General features: G+C 44.0%; 1 protein-coding gene across 1 annotated transcript in view; it reads right to left on the reverse strand.

Moving 5' to 3' along the window:
* The window catches only part of LOC121438844 (O-acyltransferase like protein-like), a 45446-nt gene that overhangs the window by 6262 nt on the left and 18803 nt on the right, over nt 1-20381 (reverse strand). Inside the window, exons 5-10 of the mRNA XM_041639323.1 lie at nt 13995-14218; nt 11109-11288; nt 10278-10380; nt 8536-8637; nt 3658-3823; nt 1429-1508 (exon numbers count right to left, since the gene is read on the reverse strand). Of these exons, the coding sequence (XP_041495257.1) occupies nt 1429-1508; nt 3658-3823; nt 8536-8637; nt 10278-10380; nt 11109-11288; nt 13995-14218 (855 nt within the window). The remainder of the gene's footprint in view (nt 1-1428; nt 1509-3657; nt 3824-8535; nt 8638-10277; nt 10381-11108; nt 11289-13994; nt 14219-20381) is intronic.

A 20381-nucleotide genomic window follows, 5' to 3' on the forward strand; every position in this document is an offset into this window, starting at 1 on the left:
TGCAGCAAGGGAAAAGCCTGAGGACGCCGGCTCTAAGTGAGGTTCTGTCTGGTTCCTTAGAACAGAACGGGCAGATGGGCACTGCCAGGATCTGCCGTGGCACAGAAATGCGGACCATGTGGACCACACGTATCTCCATTTTTTAAAAGTAGTTTCCCGTTGTGATTCAAGAGCTGCTAGACACGCATGCCCTTTGACCCACTGATTCTCCTTAGGATAAGCATTCCGAAGGAACACTAGAGTTGGAGACAAATGGTTGTCGTGAAAATATTCATGGGAAGTTATTTATGAAAGCATAAAACTGGAAACAATCCAAGTATAAAACAATGGGAGAGGGTACAAATAAATTATAGTTCATGCAGGAAACGGAATGTTGTTAGGCAGACATTACAGTAATATTTACAATCAGTAAAATAATATAGTAAAACTGTTTTAAGCTGTTAGAGCAGCATGCTTTTGTCTTTTAAAAACTGGGCAGGACAAAAGTCAGAAAAGACAGCACCAGAGACTAAAGAGGGAACCTAGTTTGCCAGGAGTGATGGACTGGGGTGAGTATTTTCCTTTCTCTTAATCCTAATGTTTCCTAAATTGAACACATATTTTAACAAGAAAGAATCATAAATTTGCTTTTTAAATGGCATGCTGTAAATCTCCCTGTGAGTTACTGAGACTGTAAAGTGTTCCTAAAACTAACACGATTAAGGTGATAGATACGGCTGAGGGGCAGCAGGTACATTGATACATTGCTCAGGGCACTGTAAATTACTTCCCTCTTCCCAGGGAGTAATTTCCCAGTATGTAACAAACACTTGGGAATCGCTGCCACCCTTTAACCCGGTAACTCCACGTAGAAATACGTCCCCACGGAAATAGCTACAAGCAAAAGTCGAGTGTTCCAGGGCTGTCATTTATAATAGTGAAAAATCGGGCACCGTCTATATACCCGACCATAAAAACGGAATATAAATCCTGAGACTGACAGGTATGCGGGCTGTGTCAATATGTGGGTATGTTTATGTGAACAGCTGGGATGGAAAACGCTGAGCACCGGGTTTCACACACACTGGTGATAAATCTGGGGGAAACACACTGATTTATGCGTGGCTGAAAGAGGACGCGGAAGGAGGGCAGGAGAGGGGACGGTGCCTCCATTTCTGGAAAAGTTAATTTTCTAAACTTGGAAAGACTGCTTTCTACAAAACTGGAACCTCTCTGAGAGTTCCAGGCCCAAGGACCCATGCAAGGGAGGGGGGCGCCATCTCTGAGAGTTCCAATCCCAAGGACCCATGTGGGGGATTGGGGGCGCCATCTCTGAGAGTTCCAAGCCCAAGGACCCACGCGGGGGATGGGGGGCGCCATCTCTGAGAGTTCCAAGCCCAAGGACCCATGCGGGGCGTAGGGGGTGCAGACGGGACATCTCAGACCCACTTTCCATGGACAAAGAAGAGCAGCGGAGTGATGAGATGGAACTGGAAGTCGTTGGCCAGGTACCAAGTCCAGCCATTGCACTGGAGGGGAGAAAAAGGAGAGGTAAACGTGACTCCTCCCTTCCAGGTAGCAAGGACGTTGAGTGTCTACTGTTTGGCCTGTTGAGCAGGTGGGCGGGGCAGTTGCTATGGGAAGAGGAATTAGGTAGCCTCCATTGTTCCTCACAGGGGTCTTTGGACGAAGCCTCATCACAGTTTCGAGATTCAGACACATTTCTCTCTTGTTTCTAAAGACCAATATAGCTTGTCTCCTAGGACAGTCATGGGAACTGACTGGGGTCATGATTCAGGAATGTAGGAGGTGGCTGTCCTTATGGTGTGACTGGAATTCCAAAAAGCCAGCGAGGTTCTTTCTCTTGCCTGGTTCCCACTCCCAGCTCTAGGTGGAGAAATTGTGTTCTTTTAAAAACAATTTTTTTTGCTTACACTCAACAGTTCCCACTAGAACCAACGTGGATGTCTGGCCAAAGCCACAGGGACCCACCAACTCTCCACACCTGTGGTAAATTAAGTCAGTCATTGTCATGTTTTATCTCATGTAAAGAAATTCCTAGAGACAAATTTTCCTGTCACTTTGGGTCCCAGGGCCCAAAGGAGCCCAAACTTCCTCAACATAGAGGGAAGCTTTGTCTACAGGTAAAAACACACCTTTGCCATGGAGGAAGTACGAATGGTCAGGCTTGAGGTGCTTGGCACCTGTGCTTCCAAAAATCTACGGTAGCTTCCACTCAAAGAGGCAACTACTGTCCTTGCCCTGATTTCTATAGTAGCCCAAGCCAGTCTGCATCCAGGAAGATGGCCCCACCTCTCTCCTGGGACCCTATCACAGACTTGCCCTCATCTGCCAGAGGTCAGCACGGATGACACCCTGTCCAAGCTGCTGGACTTGGCCATCTCATGAATGAGTTGTTATGGGCGAGAACTAGGGACCTGCCAGCCAGTCTATCATGGGAGGACTTAAGGACATGGCTGAGTCATAGCTACCTCCATTTCCTTCATGCCAAGTCCATTACTGTCCTGTTAGACTGTATTAATGTTGTTTTGTCGACTTGACACAAGCCAGCATCTTAGGAAAGAAGGAACTTAAACTGAGAAAATGCCCACATTATAATGACCTATAGGCAAGTCTGTGGGAACATTTTCTCCTTTTAAAGATTTATTTTATATATATATTGCACGCCTACATGCTAAAAGATGGTATCCAAATGCCATTATAGATGGCTGTGAGCCACCATGTGGTTTCTGGGAATTGAATTCAGTACCTCTGGAAGAGCAGCCAATGCTCTCTCTCTCTCTCTCTCTCTCTCTCTCTCTCTCTCTCTCTCTCATGTATATAGGGTTCTGCCTATATGTGTGCCTGCATGCCAGAAGAGGGCACCAGATCTCATTCTAGATGGTTGTGAGCCACCATGTGATTATTGGGAACTGAACTCAGGACCTCTGGAAGAGCAGTCCGTGCTCTGAACCTCTGAGCCATCTCTCTAGCCTGGAGAACATTTTCTTGATTGGTGATTGATATGAGAGGGCCCAGCCCACTGTGGGTGGTGCCATCCTAAGCCAGGTGGTCCTGGGTTATATAAGAAAGCAGACTGAGCAGGTAATGGTGAGCAAGCCAGCCTCCATCATCTCTGCTCTGGCTCCTGCCTTGAGATTGTGCCCTGACTCTTATAAGCCAAATAAACCCGTTCCTTCCCAGGTTGTTTTTGGTCATGGTGTTTTATCACAGGACTAGGAAGCACATTGGAACAATGGTGAAGATTTGGGTTATGAAGGCATAGCTCTTGTAGCTGTGAACCAGCTCCATCCAGACTGGTTTGAAATTTAGAGTTCACCAAGATCGAGGGGGGTTGGGGCATGGCTGTGATGCTTCACCCCAGCATGGGCTCTCTGTGTGAAGGCAAAGAAACTGTCGTTTCTGGCCTGGCAACCAACTCAAGAGCATTGGTGGGGAGGGGAGCTGCCCTGAGACCCAGAGAGGCTGCCCTCATCAGCACCACTGCAGCCCTTTCTTGCTTAATAACAAGGACCCCTACATCAGTTGGTGCTGTGCCCCCCCCCAAACTTATGGAGATAGGGCTTAGGTTGGCCCTTGGGAAACTGGCCAAACCATGTGACTGAGACACCCTGTTTCTACCCATACGCCCTTGCAAATGGGCTCTTGGTAACTCACGGCATTCTGAACGGACACGAAGTTATTCAGCAGCAGCAGATTCGTCCACCAGACTTGCCGACAGTTCTCCCAGTGGAACTGTGGAACTTCCCAGACAGGTCCCCAGGGGACGAAAGAGAAGAGTCCAACCAGCAAGCACACTGAGTACAGATGAAGAAGCTGCAACCTGGCAGAGAGACATGGGAGAGAAGATGACACCGAGAGGTGCCCTGCCCTCACCTCCATGGGCACCAAGAGGGCCGGAGGGATACTTTAAGAAACCCCTGACACCGGTGAGCAGCCTCAAGGGCCCACACGTGCGGAGCTGCCCACCTCGTGCTGCTACAAAGGCAAGAGGGCCGCTGCTGGCTGCGAAAGCCATTTCTGTCGCCGCTGAAATGGAAGCTCTCCAGGACTTCCTAAAACTTGAGATAATCCTGTCAAGTAGCTTTTACCCTATCTCACATTATAGCCTAGAGAGGTCAAGGTGACTGGTCCACAGTCATTCATCTGTAAGATGGGTACCAGCTCATCTTCTTTCCATGCACCTCATGGGACAGAAACTTCCCTCTTTTCTCCTTCCCTCCTCTTCCTTTCTTCCTTCTTTGCTGTCAACTTTTCATTCTTCTAAGCTGGATTTTACAGAACTACAAACTAATGAATAATAACAGGGTCTAGGACAGGCTATGTGGCTCAGTTGGTCGAGTCCTTTTCTAGCACAAAGCCTTGGGGGGGGAGGGGGGGTCTGATCTGGATATGTTATGTCAGTACATGACTTGTAGTCCCACAACTCAGGAGGTGGTAGCAGGATCAGAAGTTCAAGATTCTCCTCAACTATACTGTAAGAGAGAGGCCAGTCTGGACTACATGAGACCCTGTCCCAAATAAAGAAATAAGAAAAAATAAATAAATAAAATACATATGTACACTGTCTTAGGTTTCTATTGCTGCGAAGAGACACCATGACCACAGCAACTCTTAAAAAGGAAAACATTTAATTGGGGTGGCTTACAGTTTCAGAGATTTGGGCCATCATCATCATCATGGCTGGGAGCATGGCGGCATACAGGCAGATGTGGTGTTGGCTACGTCTTGAAATGCAGGCCACAGGAAGTTGACTGAGATATTGGACAGTATCCTGAGCATAGGAAACCTCAAAGCCTGCCCCCACAGTGACATACTTCCTCTAACAAGGCCATAGCCACTCCAACAAAGTCACACCTCCTGATAGTACCACTCCTTGTGAGCTTATGAGAGCCAATTACAAATTATCACATACACGGTCCAGATCAGTGGGGTGCAAAAGAAATAGAATAGCCAATTTGACACTCATTGGGCATTTCCCAGGTGCTACACTTTTAAAATAAAAGAAAAATTAACTACAATGAATTTTAATATTGCTTCTTTAGCCTGATAGATTCAAATATGATCATTTCAAGAATATTAAGCAACATGCAATTTCTTAACAAGCTAGCTTCTTTTTTGACTGCGTCTTTAGGAACCATCAGGAACTTTAGTACATAGTGTTTCTCAGTTGACAACCGTGTCTAGTGACTGCAAATTAGGCCACATATATGGGAAGTTGGAAGAGAAGGCACGGTTGGAAGGGTGCACACTTGTGGCCTGGGGGTGGGGCTAAAGTCAGAGCCCTTGTTGTTTGGTTGGCTGGATTTTGCAGATAGACTCTATTTTATGTATTCCAGGATGGTCTCAAACTCTTGATCTTCCTGCCTCTGCCTTCCTTGTGCTGTGATTTCAGGCATGTACCACAATGAGCCCACAGAAGCCCTCTTTTGTGGTTTTCAATTTTTCATGTGTATGAGGCCTGCATGTGTATATGTATGTTTTTGCATGCATGTGGGCACATGCAAGTCAGGATCGATGTGATTGGACATGTAGAGGCCAAGACTGTAGGGGAATTATCCTTTATCACTCTTCCACCTTATTCATCGAGACAAGGTATCTCAATCAACCCCAGAGCTAGCTGGTATGGTTAGTCTAGGCAGCCAGCTTGCTCCGAGAAACCCCTACCTCCAAATTCTGGGGCTAAAATTACAGATGGGTTGCCATGCCTACCAGGCACTTTACTTGGGTCCCTGGGGAGTTGGTCACTTAGGTAACACTGACCACAGCCACAGCCCTAGGAGCCCTCTTTTAAGAGATATTTTAAGTTACATTGTGGCTCAGTGCTTAGTATGGACAAAACATTGGGTGAGATTCCAGAACCACATAGGTAGGTAGATAGATAGATAGATAGATAGATAGGTAGATAGATAGATGATAGAACATTTAGAAATTTAGGGTGGTTTTCACTCAAGTAGGGCAGAGCCCAGGGTCCCACAGCACCTCCAAACATGTAGATAAGCTCCCAGGACTGGCCTCAAATGCACTAGATAGTCGAGGCTTGAACTCCTGACCCCCCCCAACTTTCATCTCCTGAGTGCTGGGGTTTCAAGTGTGCCCTACCATGCCCAGCTTATCACCTGTCCTCTGGAAGGGATAAATTCTAAATGAATAGGAACAATGAGTTCTGAGCTCATAAACGAGAACATCCCAGTTGCTAAGGACATGACTATCCTGTCCCTACGGATCTTGGAAAGGGCAAGGCCAGAATGTGGTTGGTACCACCCACCTCCATTTCTCAATAAAGCTTTGGCTTGAGTTGGAGTCATTCCCTTCCTCACTCTGACTCTAATCCCCACTCTCCCAGAGTTCTTTGTCTCAACAGTGCCATTGCCTTTGCTCTGGGGCATCACTCAGGTTGCCTTTGAGTTCCCTTGGCCCCACTCCCACTGCCAGTGGCCAGATTGGGTTCCCCACTTCATCGTTCCCACAAGTCATCACCCACTCCCACCCAGTGCCCCTTGTGCCCCCATCCTTGGCTCCCTCTGCCTGGAAAACAAACAAACAAACAAACAAACAAAAACTTTCTCTTTTTTCCCCGAGTTGCTCTGTTCCAAAACAAGCTTTCCAGATTAACCTACCACACTCCGGGTTCCCTCACCCCCAAACGAAGATGTCCTGAACCACTGGCCTGTGTGGCAAGCCCCCATAATCCCAGCAAACCTCAGGCAGGGCAAGAGAGACTCGGAAATCCTGCATTTCCCCCTTCGCCAGGAGGAGGGCTACATTGATAAAGCTCAGAAGAAACCACAAAACCACACTGAAAAGAGGCAGCGCTGGCCTGCTCCTAGCCCCTCCTCATCCTTAACTTACAGAGAGAAAAGCACACAGCAAGGGTAGTGGTGATGCTTGTACTCACTGCGGCTTCCTGTCCATCAGGAACCTTCTAAGTTCTTCATGTACGTTTTCTCATGCCACAAAAATCCTACAGAGTGACTCTAGTTTCTCCACTGCCACCTCGGTTTCTTTTCTTTTCTTCTTCTTTTTTTAAATAGCCCCGGCTGGCCTCAAGCTCTCTATGTAGATGAGGCTGACCTTAAACCTCCAGTCCTCTGGGCTCCTTCTCCAGAGTGCTGGGACTATGTTCATAAACTATCACACAGAATTTATGTGGTGTTTGACACTGAACCCAAGTCTTCAAGAACTTGAGGCAAATACTATACCAGCTGAGCTACATCCCCAGCCCCTGATTTCATTTTATAGAGAAGAAAACCCAAGTACAGAAAGGCTAAGACAGTCACATAGCTGTTGCATGGTTAACCCAGGACATAGGCCAGCAGTGGAATTACAGGATCTCTTCCCGCCCACTCCTACTTCCCCAGCCCTGAGGATTGTTTTAACTGTTTCATGACAGGGTGATGGTTAGTTTTAATATCAATTTGCCACAAACTAGAATCATTTGAGTAAGGGAGCTTCAGCTCAAGAATTGTCCTGACTGCCTTAATTGATGTGGGAAGGCACACCCCAAATGTAGGTGGCACCTCTGGCAGCAGACCAGACACAAAGGACATGCCAGAAGAAACGGTGTTTGCCTTCAGCCCAGTTGGCTTTCCCTTTCGCTCCACGTTAGCTCACCCTGTTGCTGCTGCTACGGATCCCATCACTAAAAGCAGAACCCACATGTTCAGACTCCCATCACAGACTAAAGAGCAATGGCTCTCCAGGCTTTCGGCCCTAGTTTGGGACTATTAGGGCACCACTGTGGATGGAGCAACTGCCTGTTCTCAGCCTCTTTAGGTGTGAGATAACTGTAGTTACTATTTCAGTGAGAGCTGGTTTTGTAAACTCTTTAGGAATGTGATGATATACACATATCTAATATATATATATTAGATAGATAGATAGATAGATAGATAGATAGATAGATAGATACCAATTCATTCTATTGGTTCTGTTTCTCTAGGGAGCCCTGACCCTACAGTGTAGCATAGCAAGATGGACTTAGAATAGGAATGCAGGAAGCTGAGTTCTCGTTCAGTGCAGTCATGTCTGAGAAAGTGCGAAAAGGGAGGGGCTGGAGAGCAGGGGTGTCCTTTCCCTTTAATCCCAGCCCTCTCATGACATCATCACCATCACTGCTTTGTAGTCTAAGCCAATATTAGAAGTCCTTCTGCTTCAACCAACCACACGCTGCTTAATAAAGGAGCACGGCCGTGACCCAAGCCTCGCACAACACTGTTCCTCGTCATGTGCTATTTTTACCATCTCACAGGTACTCTGACTGCAGCTATACTGCTTCTCCTGCAGAATACAGATCCCACAGAAATGGCTGGGACATCTATGGACGTCTACTTCCAGCCAGCTGAGAATGTGTTTGCTGGTGGAAGATGCCAGTTTTTCATGACCTTTGCCATATGGAAGCTGAACTGTTTTAAACTAGTCAAAGCCAAACATAATTAAGAAAGATAAGTATTCATTTCAGAAATGAAGCAAGATTGAACATTGTACCTATCTTATAGCAACAATGAACTGAAAGAATTACATAAGTAAACCTACCTTGTAAAACGTTTGAGGGAGTATCTGAATATGACTTTAGGGGTTATTCCCGTGTTTGTGTTCTGGTGCATCTTTAGAAATGAGCGTGCACTTAACCAGCCACTAAGAGAGAAAAGAGAGTAGCCTCAGGAGTTACTTAGACGTGGTCTCACATAGCCCCCAATGGCCTCAAACCCCTGATATAACTGAACATGACCTTGAACTCTCCTCCAACCTCCTGCTTCCACCTCTGAGTGCTGTGATTGCAGAAAGATCACAGAATTCTTAACTGGTACATTCTTATGGTGAATTCACCACCCAAATGTTTGACTTTGAGTTACAGCTTGGTGATGAGCGGGCTTGTGACTTCCTTGACCTTTTGGCGTTTAGCCTACTGCTCCTTATGGGAGTTCTTTGGAATAGCAAATGTGTTTCCTGTTGCACAGCAAGGATGCCTGCATTGGGCCCTACTTGGAAGGGATCCTGATGGGTTGGGTAAGGCCTCTTAGGCTTCCTTTGAAAAGCAGCAAGCTGGATTCCTTATAATAGGAACCAAATGCATAAAAGACATCTAAATGAAAGCATTGAGAGCTGGAAGTAGGGCAGCCAATTCCGATTCTGGCCTCCTCTCAATCTCAGGAAAGGATGAATCTGGGCCATCTTTTCTTCTCAGAGTGGCTGGCACCCACTGGCAGGCAGCCTTTGCTAAGCTTGGGTCTTGCTCCATGTGTGGGAATGTACTGCTTCGCCTGCGAGGAGGAGGCGATGAAAAGAGGGGAAACAGGCTGAGTCCCCCGGGGCCTGAATGGACTGGGGAAGGGGAAGTCAAGCATCAGAGATTAGTATGACACTAGCCCAAGAGGTAGGAAAGGATTTCGAAATAGTGGCCCACAGCTCCCCTCAAGGGTAACTGGAACCCTGTCTTTTGTGTATCAGTGGGTAAATATCAGTGATCAGGAGGTTAAGACAAGAGATCCATGGAACAAACTGACGGTTGAGTAGCCCTAACCCAAGATGTGTGGACCAGTGTGGTGGCTTCTTGTACCATTTACCAAACTCTTAATAGTTTTAAGAAGTTACAAAGTTAGGAAAGATTAGGAAATTTTAGGTTGATAATTTAAGAGAGTGTAACTCTGTGAGGTTGATAATTTAAGAGAGTGTAACTCTGTGAGCCCTCACACTGCTTTGTTATGGTTTTCCTTCACATTTTGCTGGAGTGAGAATCTGAAATTTTAGTATGAATCTACACCACTTTCTAGAGCTTGAGAACGACCAAAATGAATGATTTTAACAAACAAAATTGACTTGTGTGGCCAACCGAGACATCTCAGCAGAGTAATGTGCCTGCTGCCAAGCCTGATGACCTGAGTTCATACCCCGGAACCCACATGGTGATAAAAAAACTAAGTCCTGCAAGCTGTCTTCTGACCAGCAAACATGTCACAATACACATACACCAACATAATACATAAAACACACACATGCACACATATAAATAAAATGCAATAAAAATATTTTTCAAATTCAATTTAAAAAAAAAAAACATTTTTCTGCATCATATTAACTCAGCTACCAAACCGAAGATACTGCAAAGAGTAGCTGTGAACACAGCACTCTCTAGACAGAAAGAACAGTCAAGTCCCAGGTGAGTTAATGTGTGCCAATTGCCTTTCTTCAGTAAAGTGGGGCTGGCAGCCCTCCCCGCCACACCTACACATCCCTTAACAAGCCTAGCAGCAGCGACTACATGTCAACCCCTTCACCTGATCAGGAAAAAAGTATCCACCCCGAGATAGAAGGGGCCACTCCGAGAGTAGAGGTACAGCGGGTTTACAGGCACTGTGGCTTTCCATTCGAGCACATTATCTGTAACAAATGCAAAGAAAAGCAATGTCTTTTAGTTCAGCTGAAGAAAACAGGAGGACTTCACACTGAGAAAAAGCAAGAGGCACACTTGTGACTTCTGTTTGCGCTGGAGAGCTGTAAGAACAATGTCAGCGGTGAACTTACAGCGGGAGTGACGGTGGTGACTGAGGCCCCTGTGGCTCAGGCTGTGTGCTCCCTTTGTGCTCCCACAGCGCCCGCAGCCCTCTCGGACTCTCTCAGAGTTAGGGCAGGTGCCCATCACCTCAAAGGCTCCCTGTAACTGCCCTCATGGCCTTGCCTCTAGTTCTGATCCACCTGCTTGATCCCCTGCGAGGAGATGACCTTTGCTACTGAGTGATGAACACTGAATTATGGATGAGGGATATCAGGGTGTGGCAATGTCCAGAAACGATGACTTACCACATTTGGTTGTACTTGCCTAGTCTTCAGTAATGGGGGAAGCTACTTCCTGTCTTACGTAGTAAGCAGTGGGAGCACACAATGACCAAACATCACTGGGTGCCTGATTTCTGCCTAGGGAAGTGGTAGTGATTGCAGCCCTGGGAAAGTTGGCATAGGAGGTCACATGCCTTGGCACGTCCCAGTGTGTCTCTAGAACAGAAGGAAGGTTGGCTGTTCCTGAGACATGGATGGATGCTGCTAGCCAACATAGAAGGGGCTCTCTTTCCCCATGGATGCTGGAGAAGAAGCCAGTCAGCTCCCCATACCCAAAGAGAGCCAAGCAGTCATCTGACTGGTGTGTCCTGAGACAATCCAGAGGAGACTCAGGACTCGGATCCCATTCAGTGTCTGGCAGGCGCCTCCTGGCAGCTCTGGGGTGCAGATGGCCGGAATGTTCTTTTGCCAAGAAAAGCACTGTAGAGCTCCATCCACGACTCCTAGAAACCCTGAGAGAGAATAGAGTTATTACCAGCCCTCATGAAAACCAAACCCATCCACACATCACCCTGAAGTGGACCAAAACTTATGCAGAGACCTCAGACTTTGGCTCAAAACCTGGAGTGTTCAACTCAGGTTTCCAAGGTCCTATCTCTGGGCCCTCATACCTGTCCTTTGGACCTTGACTCTCCCTACCAGTCTTGACCTGATAGTGGTGTTCCAGGATGCCTTGTATTGCCCAAGTTCAGGCACCAGGAAGGCCAATCCCTGCCCCCAGGCCTGCTTTACCAAGGTCAGGAAAAAGGGAGACATCTGTGAGAGCAGTGGGCCCAGAGAACCAGCATTTCACTTGAAACACCATCCTGGTGCTGTCCTAAGGACTCTCATTTGGTACTACTGTCTCCAGCATCCGTCAGGTACAAGCATTAGAATAGAAGAGTCGGTTTGTCAATTAAGATTGCCCCTTAGCCGGGCGATGGTGGCACACGCCTTTAATCCCAGCACTCGGGAGGCAGAGGCAGGCGGATCTCTGTGAGTTCGAGGCCAGCCTGGTCTAGAAGAGCTAGTTCCAGGATAGGAACCAAAAGCTACGGAGAAACCCTGTCTCGAAAATCAAAAAAAAAAAAAAAAAAAAAAAGTTGCCCCTTAAAGTTACATCTTCCTGGTTCTAAGTCTGCCTTGTAACCCACGGCAACTTCTCTGTACTGCAGTTTCCACAGCTAGAAACCAAGAGTCGAGGTAGATCTTGTAATCATAGGATATCATGAATAATAAATGAGAAAATGCTTACAAGTCACTCTGAATAGAGACCACCCAATAAGTCACTCTGAATAGAGACTACCCAGTAATAAGCATTTACAAGATCATCTTTACAGTTATCAGTATTTGTCACAAGGACAACTACACTTGACTACTTAACTTATATCCTGGGTTGTTGGGGTGGTAGTGGTTGTTATCTTTGTTTTTGATGTTGTTATTATTGTTGTTTGAGTCAAGAGTCTGATTATACAGCCCAGGCTGGCCTTGAACTGATGGCAGGCCTCCTGTGTCCAACTCCCAAGTGCTGGGATGCTAGTTATACACAGTGTATATGTATATGTGTGTATATGGATACACACACTATATGTAATCTAACCCAAGAGCCAATCGAATGAATGGAATTGGGACACAAGACTCTCCAAAATCCAAGCCATCCCTGAGAGACTCATGTTCTCCTGGGCAAAGCTGAAACACTAAGGTTGCAAATATGCCCTTATCAAATTAGAATGTATTCACAAACGAAGGCCAGCTTGTGGCCACATGCTCGCAATCTAAGTCAGTTGTCTTACGTTGAATTTCCTGGCATCTTGAGATTCTGGCAGACAATCTCGGTTTCCCTGGAATGGTCTCCCTGCTGCAGGCATTGCACCCACCCTTTCATTCACAGAAATTGGGTTCCCCAAGCATCCCTTGGCAGTCAGCACCATGAGCAGCATTGCTCAGCATCTGATGTCACCTGGCTCCTCCCCCAGATTCTTGCGATGAAAGGCAGGACCCGAGCTCTCAGCCAAATTCTCCAACCTCCTGAGCCACATTGCCTCACATATAGAATAAATGTAATTTTGAGGAGAGTTATGAAGATTCCAAAGCAACATCTCTGGCTCAGCGCTAACCTTGGCAAGCAAGAGCTCTGTGTTCTTTAGTATTATTTTTCCATCTAAATTCTATTTTGAGTGAATGGAACCATCAGTGCTTTATAGACTCTTCTGAAAAGAGACAGCCTCTTGGAGCCCTGTTTTGCTCATTTAGGAATAGAAAGAATTATAAACTATAGAGACTCGGGTGAATAGAGGCCATTGCTGGGCTAAACAGTTTATGTGGTTATCGACATAGTGGGGGGGATCCTGGACCAGTGGCTTCACTATCACCAGGGAATCTGTTAGAAATGTTCAACCCCAGACTCTGAGCAACCTTGCGAAGATATAGTCCTCAGGACTAGTGCCTAGCATCTGACCCCTTGCAGGGGATTTTGATGTGGTCAAAACTCAAGAACCACCAGCCACACACAGAAGGAAATGCAACTAATATTCTCTCTCTCTCTCTCTCTCTCTCTCTCTTTCTCTCTCGCTCTCTCTCTTTCAGAGTCACACAGACAACCCTTGACTGGCTTCAAAACCACAGAAGATTCTTTTGCCTCTGCCTCTCAAATTTTAGGATTAAAGGTATATCCTACCATGGTCCTTGAAACTAATATTAATTTTTCACCAAGGCTTAACCTTGTGGGCCCCAATCAAATCATCGTTTTACTCCATTGGGGTCGAGTTATCTATTTCTGATTCATATACATTGATTGGCTTTGCTGGCACGTTCACCCGCACCGCTGGCTTCAGAATTGCACATGAATCTACGGTACTAAAAATAGCCTTGATCATAGAATTGGTTCCTAGGGGCATAACTACAGTGAACCCCTTAACTCTCCACTGACCCAGGCTTCTGTCAGCACAAAAACACAATGGATAATTGTACCCGACATAAAGCATCATTGTTAGTGACTTCGCCTTGCCCTAGCACCCTGATGGTAAACAAAGACTGAATTGTAAACAGCGGTGATCCAGCCTCGGCTGACATTTAGGAGCTGCTCGGCCTTCGCTAGAATGCAAACTGGAGGAATTATTTTCCAACCACACACTTCTCTAGGCCATTTCTCTGGGGTGGTCCTAGTTTAAAACGCTTACGTTTTCCTCTGCTCGGGGGTCCTGGTGGGGAAAGATGAACTTGACAATTGGTCTGTGGGCTCCTGCTTCTTTGCCCATTGCTCTCCGTGTTTCTCAAAGGCAGACTCTCACAACCTGCAGAAGTCCCATGGGCCTGCGATGTCCTGAGGTCCAAACCCCAGCCCCTGGCCACCATGTAAACAGTCCCAGCCACAGGAAGGACCAGGCCTAGCAAGGTGATGAACCTGCAGAAAGACGACGCCTGTCACATGACACCAAAGATGCGGAGAAGACAACCCCAGGAGAAACAACATCATCAACTGGACTTGGAGGCACTCCTGCAACCCGAGCATGCTGGAGGCTGGGTCAGGAGGGTCCCGAATTCACGGCTAACTAATATACATAGAGGTATGCTGTCTCAAAAAAAAAAAAAAGAAAGAAAAAAAAACAAAAACAAAAACAAAAAAACCCAGAAGAACAAGAAAAACACATAAAAATTAAGATGGGCAATACTTAACAACTTAAGAACCGGAGCTAAAGAGGTGGTTTAGGGGATAAGAGTGCTCACTGTTCTCACAGAACACCAGCTTCCGATTTCCCAGCACACACAATGGGGGGCTCTTAACCTCCTGTAACCCACTTCAGGTGATCGTGTGCCCTCTCCTGACTTCCATGGGCACCTGCACACATATGGTCCACAATCTCACACAGGCACACACATACACATAAATTTAAAAAAATACATCTTTTAAAACTTCTAAGAATAAAAGTAATGGGGAGAAATCATAACAGGAAACGATGAATGAATTTCACTCACTGTCAACTTTGAAAATTATCATAAGCATCACTTCTCAGCATTTTGGCTAAGGTGCAGTGGAAATTATTATAAACAGACAAAACAAAAACAAAACCCTGAGCAAAACATTTGTAGCAGTATATCTAAGGATAAATAGACCATATAAAGGTGATGAACTTTAAAAAACAAGAAAATGCAATATAGATACAGAGAGAGAGAGAGAGAAAGAGAGAGAGAGAGAGAGAGAGAGAGAGAGAGAGAGAGAGAGAAGAGGGTGGAAATTTACAAAAGAAAAATAGAAGTAACAGAAAATCTGTGGGGGAAAAGAAACCCTCCTCATCGGATTTTTAAAGAGACATAACTTGGGGGCTGGAGAGATGGCTTAGAGGTTAAGAGTACTGACTGCTCTTCCAGAGGTCCTGAGTTCAATTCCCAGTAACCACATGATGGTTCACAATCATCTGTAATGAGATCTGGTGCCCTCTTTCGGCCTGCAGCAGACATGCAGGAAGAACACTATATAGATAATAAATAAATAAACCTTTAAAAAAAAAGAAAAGAAAAGACATAACTTGGCGTGGTGGTGTGAAGGAGTAAGTCATAAACAATGCCACACCAGTTTGGAATTATGATTAATAGGGTGGTATTTATTTAAAGGGGAAAAAACTTACAGATCACCGTCAGCCCTCTGCGCAACCAGGAAGGGAGTCTAGTTGCCGGCGGAGCAGGAAGTGAAGAGAGAGAGGAGAGGGAAGTGGCCGCTTTTTTAAAGGGAGAGAGACCACACCCCAATGGGCTGGTATCTCAGCGGCGATAGGCTGGAGGAGTGGGAGACCTCCCGTAACACCTCCCCCTTTTGTTTAAATAAGAGAGTTCTAAACCTACTATGAAATTATATACAATAAGTACAAATATCCTATTCTAACTAGCTTAGGTCTTGTATAATAAATAACTTGGCTAAGTCATGAGAGAAAGTAACTACATTTATATAGTCTTCAACCCCATCGAAGATCTGAGAAGGGAAATAATGTTACCTGGGTAATTAGGAAGTTCAGTAAAACAACTTCCAAAACATGCAACAAATCACAGAGACAACTAGCTACCTAGGCAATCACCCAAAGTCACATTAGCAGCGTTGAAGCAACCAACATTGGCTAAGGCCTAACATAACTGACATACCATTTTCAAAGGCAAGCAACTTTTCAAAACTATCTTACCCTGTCTTGGCAGGATACGACAGCCCTGTTTTATCCATTAATGCATGCTCTGTATCTTTGTCAGTGGTTGAGGTATGGGCATTTCTTTGCCCCAAGGCCAGTTCTGCCAAAAAGAAGGCTCCAGGTGGAGTGTCTTTGGTGCTCAACATTCTCTCGGGAATAGAGTGGTGTTGCCAGGAGCAATTGTGTCTCACTACCGCAAAACTCTGAGTTAGATTAAAGGCCATTTTCTACAGCTCTTTGAAGAAGTTGAAGATTATCTATCTATACTGAGTATAATCTCTATATACCTAAAAAACCTGATTAGTCTAATTATAAATGACAAACTTAGATGACTATTAGTCTATATAATTCTCAATATCTATCTAACTTAAAGACTAAGACAATAAACGACTGTGAAACAAATGAGGACAATGGCCTCCAAATATAAACAATGTACAAATATACATTGCAGTAGGTAAATATATATCAATACACAAACATTATATAAGTATCTTAATCAGAGGTAGAAATGTACACTGCAATATGGTAAATATATACAATATATATATCAATACAATATATGTCAATACATAAAAAATGTTTTAAACAGAGGTAGAAACATGCATGCATACAATAGTCAATATAATTTAACTTTGTGTCAATATACAAGAATCTATACCAATATATTTGTCTATTATCCCATCATCCCTCTTTTTTTTTTTCCAAAATGATCCCTGAGCTTATAAAATTCCTCCCCCAACCCTCAATCGTATACTAATTATAATCAACCCCTAAATGATGTCCCTAAACCCAAGGGCAAACTTTACTGGGAGAGGGGACGTCGTCCTCTAGAATTACTTCCAGCTGTCATGGGGGCGACGTTCTTTCTGGGGGATCCTGTGAAAGTAAAATGATGGTTAAATTTCAAGATCAATGTCTTTTAAAATTGCCAATAGTCTCTGAGTATTTTGTGCAGGTCTGGCCAAAATGTTGTATAAGATGTGCACCATTTCAGCTAACCAAGTTGGAACTGTCTTGTGCAGCTGGTATCCAAAGCAGGTCTTGTAGTAGCGCTATCAGTATCATGATGTCATATCAACCAGGTGGAGTTGTTGTTATGGGGCCCCATCTTCTTCCTGGAAACTTCAAATGTCACTTCAGGAAAAACTCATTGTTCATTATGAAAAACTTAAACATTAATCATATAGACATATATATATATACATATATTCAATGAAAGACATAATAGATATATTCAATGAAAAGTATGATAGATATGAAGAAAAGCAAAGATGTTTTCTAAACTCATATTTCTTTCTGTCCCACATCATGGCTCTTGACATGAGACAGAAACTCCAGAAACTCTGCGTTTTTCTCTGACTAACAGGCTTGGAATTGGAGAGGGACTGAGCCAGAGTCCAACTTCAAAACCAGCTTTATAAATTTAGAAATATGGTTTAATTTTACTTACACAACCCATTCAGTTTTCTTGATATTTCCTATTGGGCAGGTATTTTTCCATCTGTCAGTATCCAAATATCCAGGGTCCCTTGAATTTTTCAAAGATGAGTGTTTTCCTGTGGAGATAAGAACAGAACCCTGCCCCCATTCTATATGTTTTTCTTACCACCTGTATGAATATCATCATTGTGGATAAGTTGTCATTTCTCCTTTCCAAGAGGTTTCTCCTCTTCAAATCGAAACTTTATTAATTTTGATGGTATCCACAATTTTTCTTCTCCTGTGGAAACAAGAGCAAAACCCCTTCCCCAACGTAGCACATCTCCTGGCTTCCATTGAGAGGTCAGCACATCTTTGAAATAAATCGGTTGATTTAGTTCAGCAGACTTTTCCATTATCCAATGTCTCTCTGCTGCTGTCGTTCCTTTCTCATTAGCGTTAAGAAAATTCAAGGTTAATAAAGCATTATGTAATCTATTTCTGGGGGTATTTTTGGTCCCTTTCTGTTTGTTCAGCATATCCTTTATAGTACGATTTGATCTTTCTATAACTGCCTGACCTGTAGGATTATTTGGTATACCTGTAATATGTTTTATATTATAATAATCAAAAAAGCGTTTCATTTTCTTAGATACATATGCTGGACCATTATCTGTCTTTACTTGCGCAGGTATACCCATGATGGCCATAACTTCCAATAAATGTGTGATTACTGAATCAGCCTTTTCTGAGCTCAGGGCAGTAGCCCATTGAAAACCTGAATACATGTCTATGGTGTGGTGTACATATTTTAATTTACCAAATTCCATAAAGTGGAACACATCCATCTGCCAGATTTCATTTCTCTTAGTACCCTTTGGGTTACTCCCTGCAGGCAACGGTGTTTGATTATAGAAAGAACAAGTAGGACATCTCTTTATAATGTCCTTAGCTTGTTGCCAAGTAATGGAAAATTCTTTCTTTAGGCCTTTACTATTGACATGATGCTTCTTATGAAATTCTGAGGCCTGCAACACACTTCCAATCAATAATTGATCAATCTCAGCGTTGCCTTGGGCTAGAGGACCAGGCAGACCTGTATGGGACCGGATGTGTGTTATGTACATCGGACAAAGCCTGTTCCTGATTATGTCTTGTACCTGGATAAACAATGAAGTCAACTCTGTGTCATCTGGTATAAATTCAGCGGTTTCAATATGTAAGATAACTCTTTCTGCATATTGTGAATCTGTAACTATATTAAGAGGTTCTTTAAAATCCCTTAGCACCATAAGAATGGCATATAATTCTGCCTTCTGGACAGAATTATAAGGGCTTTGTTCCACCTTACTCAATTCATCTGACTTGTAACCTGCTTTCCCTGATTTATTTGTATCAGTATAGAACGTACAGGCTCCAGTTATTGGAGCATCACGTACAATTCTAGGAAGAATCCAAGAAGTTCTTTTTATGAGATTAAGTCTATCACTTTTGGGATAGTTGCTATTAATTTCTCCCAAAAAGTTAGCACAAGCTCTTTGCCACGGTTCATTGTCTTCCCATAACTTTTTTATTTCTTCAGTAGTAAAAGGCACTATAATTTCTGCTGGGTCTATACCTGCTAGTTGACAAAGTCTCAGCTTACCTTTTATAATTAATTCAGAGACTTTTTCCACATAAGTTTTTAATTTTTTACTTGGTTTATTAGGTATAAATATCCACTCTAAAATAATATCTTCCCTCTGCATTAGAATCCCTGTAGGAGAAATTCTGGAAGGCAATATGACTAGGATGCAGCTAAGATTTGGGTTCACCCTATCCACATGTGCCTCCTGTAATTTTTCCTCAATCATTGTCAGTTCCTTTTCTGCTTCAGCTGTCAGTTTTCTTGGACTATTCAAATCTTTATCACCATCTAAGGTTCTGTTTAAATGAACTATTAGATCAGGTGTTATCCCAACAGCTGGTCGTAGACTGGAAATGTCTCCTAACAATCTTTGGAAGTCATTAAGAGTCTTTAAGCGGTCTCTCCTAATTTGTGCCTTTTGCGTTTTAATTTTCTCTAACCCTATTCTGTAACCTAGGTAATTAATAGAATTTCCTCTTTGAATCTTTTCAGGGGCAATTTGTAATCCCCACCTAGGCAAGACTTTCTTTACTTCTTCAAACATCCTTTCTAAAGTATCTTTATTTGAATCAGATAACAAGATGTCATCCATGTAATGATAAATGATGGACTTGGGGAATTGTTTACGAATTATTTCCAATGGCTTACTTACAAAATATTGGCACAGTGTAGGACTATTGAGCATACCCTGTGGGAGGATAGTCCATTGATATCTCCTATTAGGCTGAGAATTATTATAAGTAGGCACTGTAAAGGCAAATTTTTCTCTATCCTTTTCTTGTAACGGTATAGTGAAAAAACAATCTTTCAAATCAATAACTATAAGAGGCCATCCTTTTGGTAACAGAGAAGGCAAAGGAATTCCAGATTGTAGTGGGCCCATAGGTTGAATTACTTTGTTGACAGCTCTTAGATCTGTCACCATTCTCCATTTACCAGATTTCTTTTTTACAACAAACACAGGAGAATTCCAAGGGCTGGTTGATTCTTCAATATGGTGAGCATCTAGTTGCTCTTGCACCAGCTGTTCCAATACCTGTAGTTTATCTTCAGCTAGAGGCCACTGTTTGATCCATATTGGCTTCTCAGTTAGCCATTTTAAAGGTAGGGCTGTTGGTACCTCTAAAGGTTTGGTATTTGCTGTATGTTCTTGTACAGCCTGAATGGCTGGTGACCTTTTTCCATAATACCTCATCATATCCTTCCCAGAATTATGAGTTCCTGGAAATACAGGAATGTTAATCTGGGTATTCCATTGCTGTAGCAGGTCACGGCCCCATAAATTTATGGCAATATTGGCTATATATGGCCTTAGTCTTCCTATTTGCCCTTCGGGCCCTATGCAT

The sequence above is a fragment of the Microtus oregoni genome, unplaced genomic scaffold (genome assembly GCF_018167655.1).
Source record: "Microtus oregoni isolate MIOR12 unplaced genomic scaffold, Mior012 000057F_ref0000458, whole genome shotgun sequence".
In the NCBI taxonomy this organism is placed as follows: domain Eukaryota; kingdom Metazoa; phylum Chordata; class Mammalia; order Rodentia; family Cricetidae; genus Microtus; species Microtus oregoni.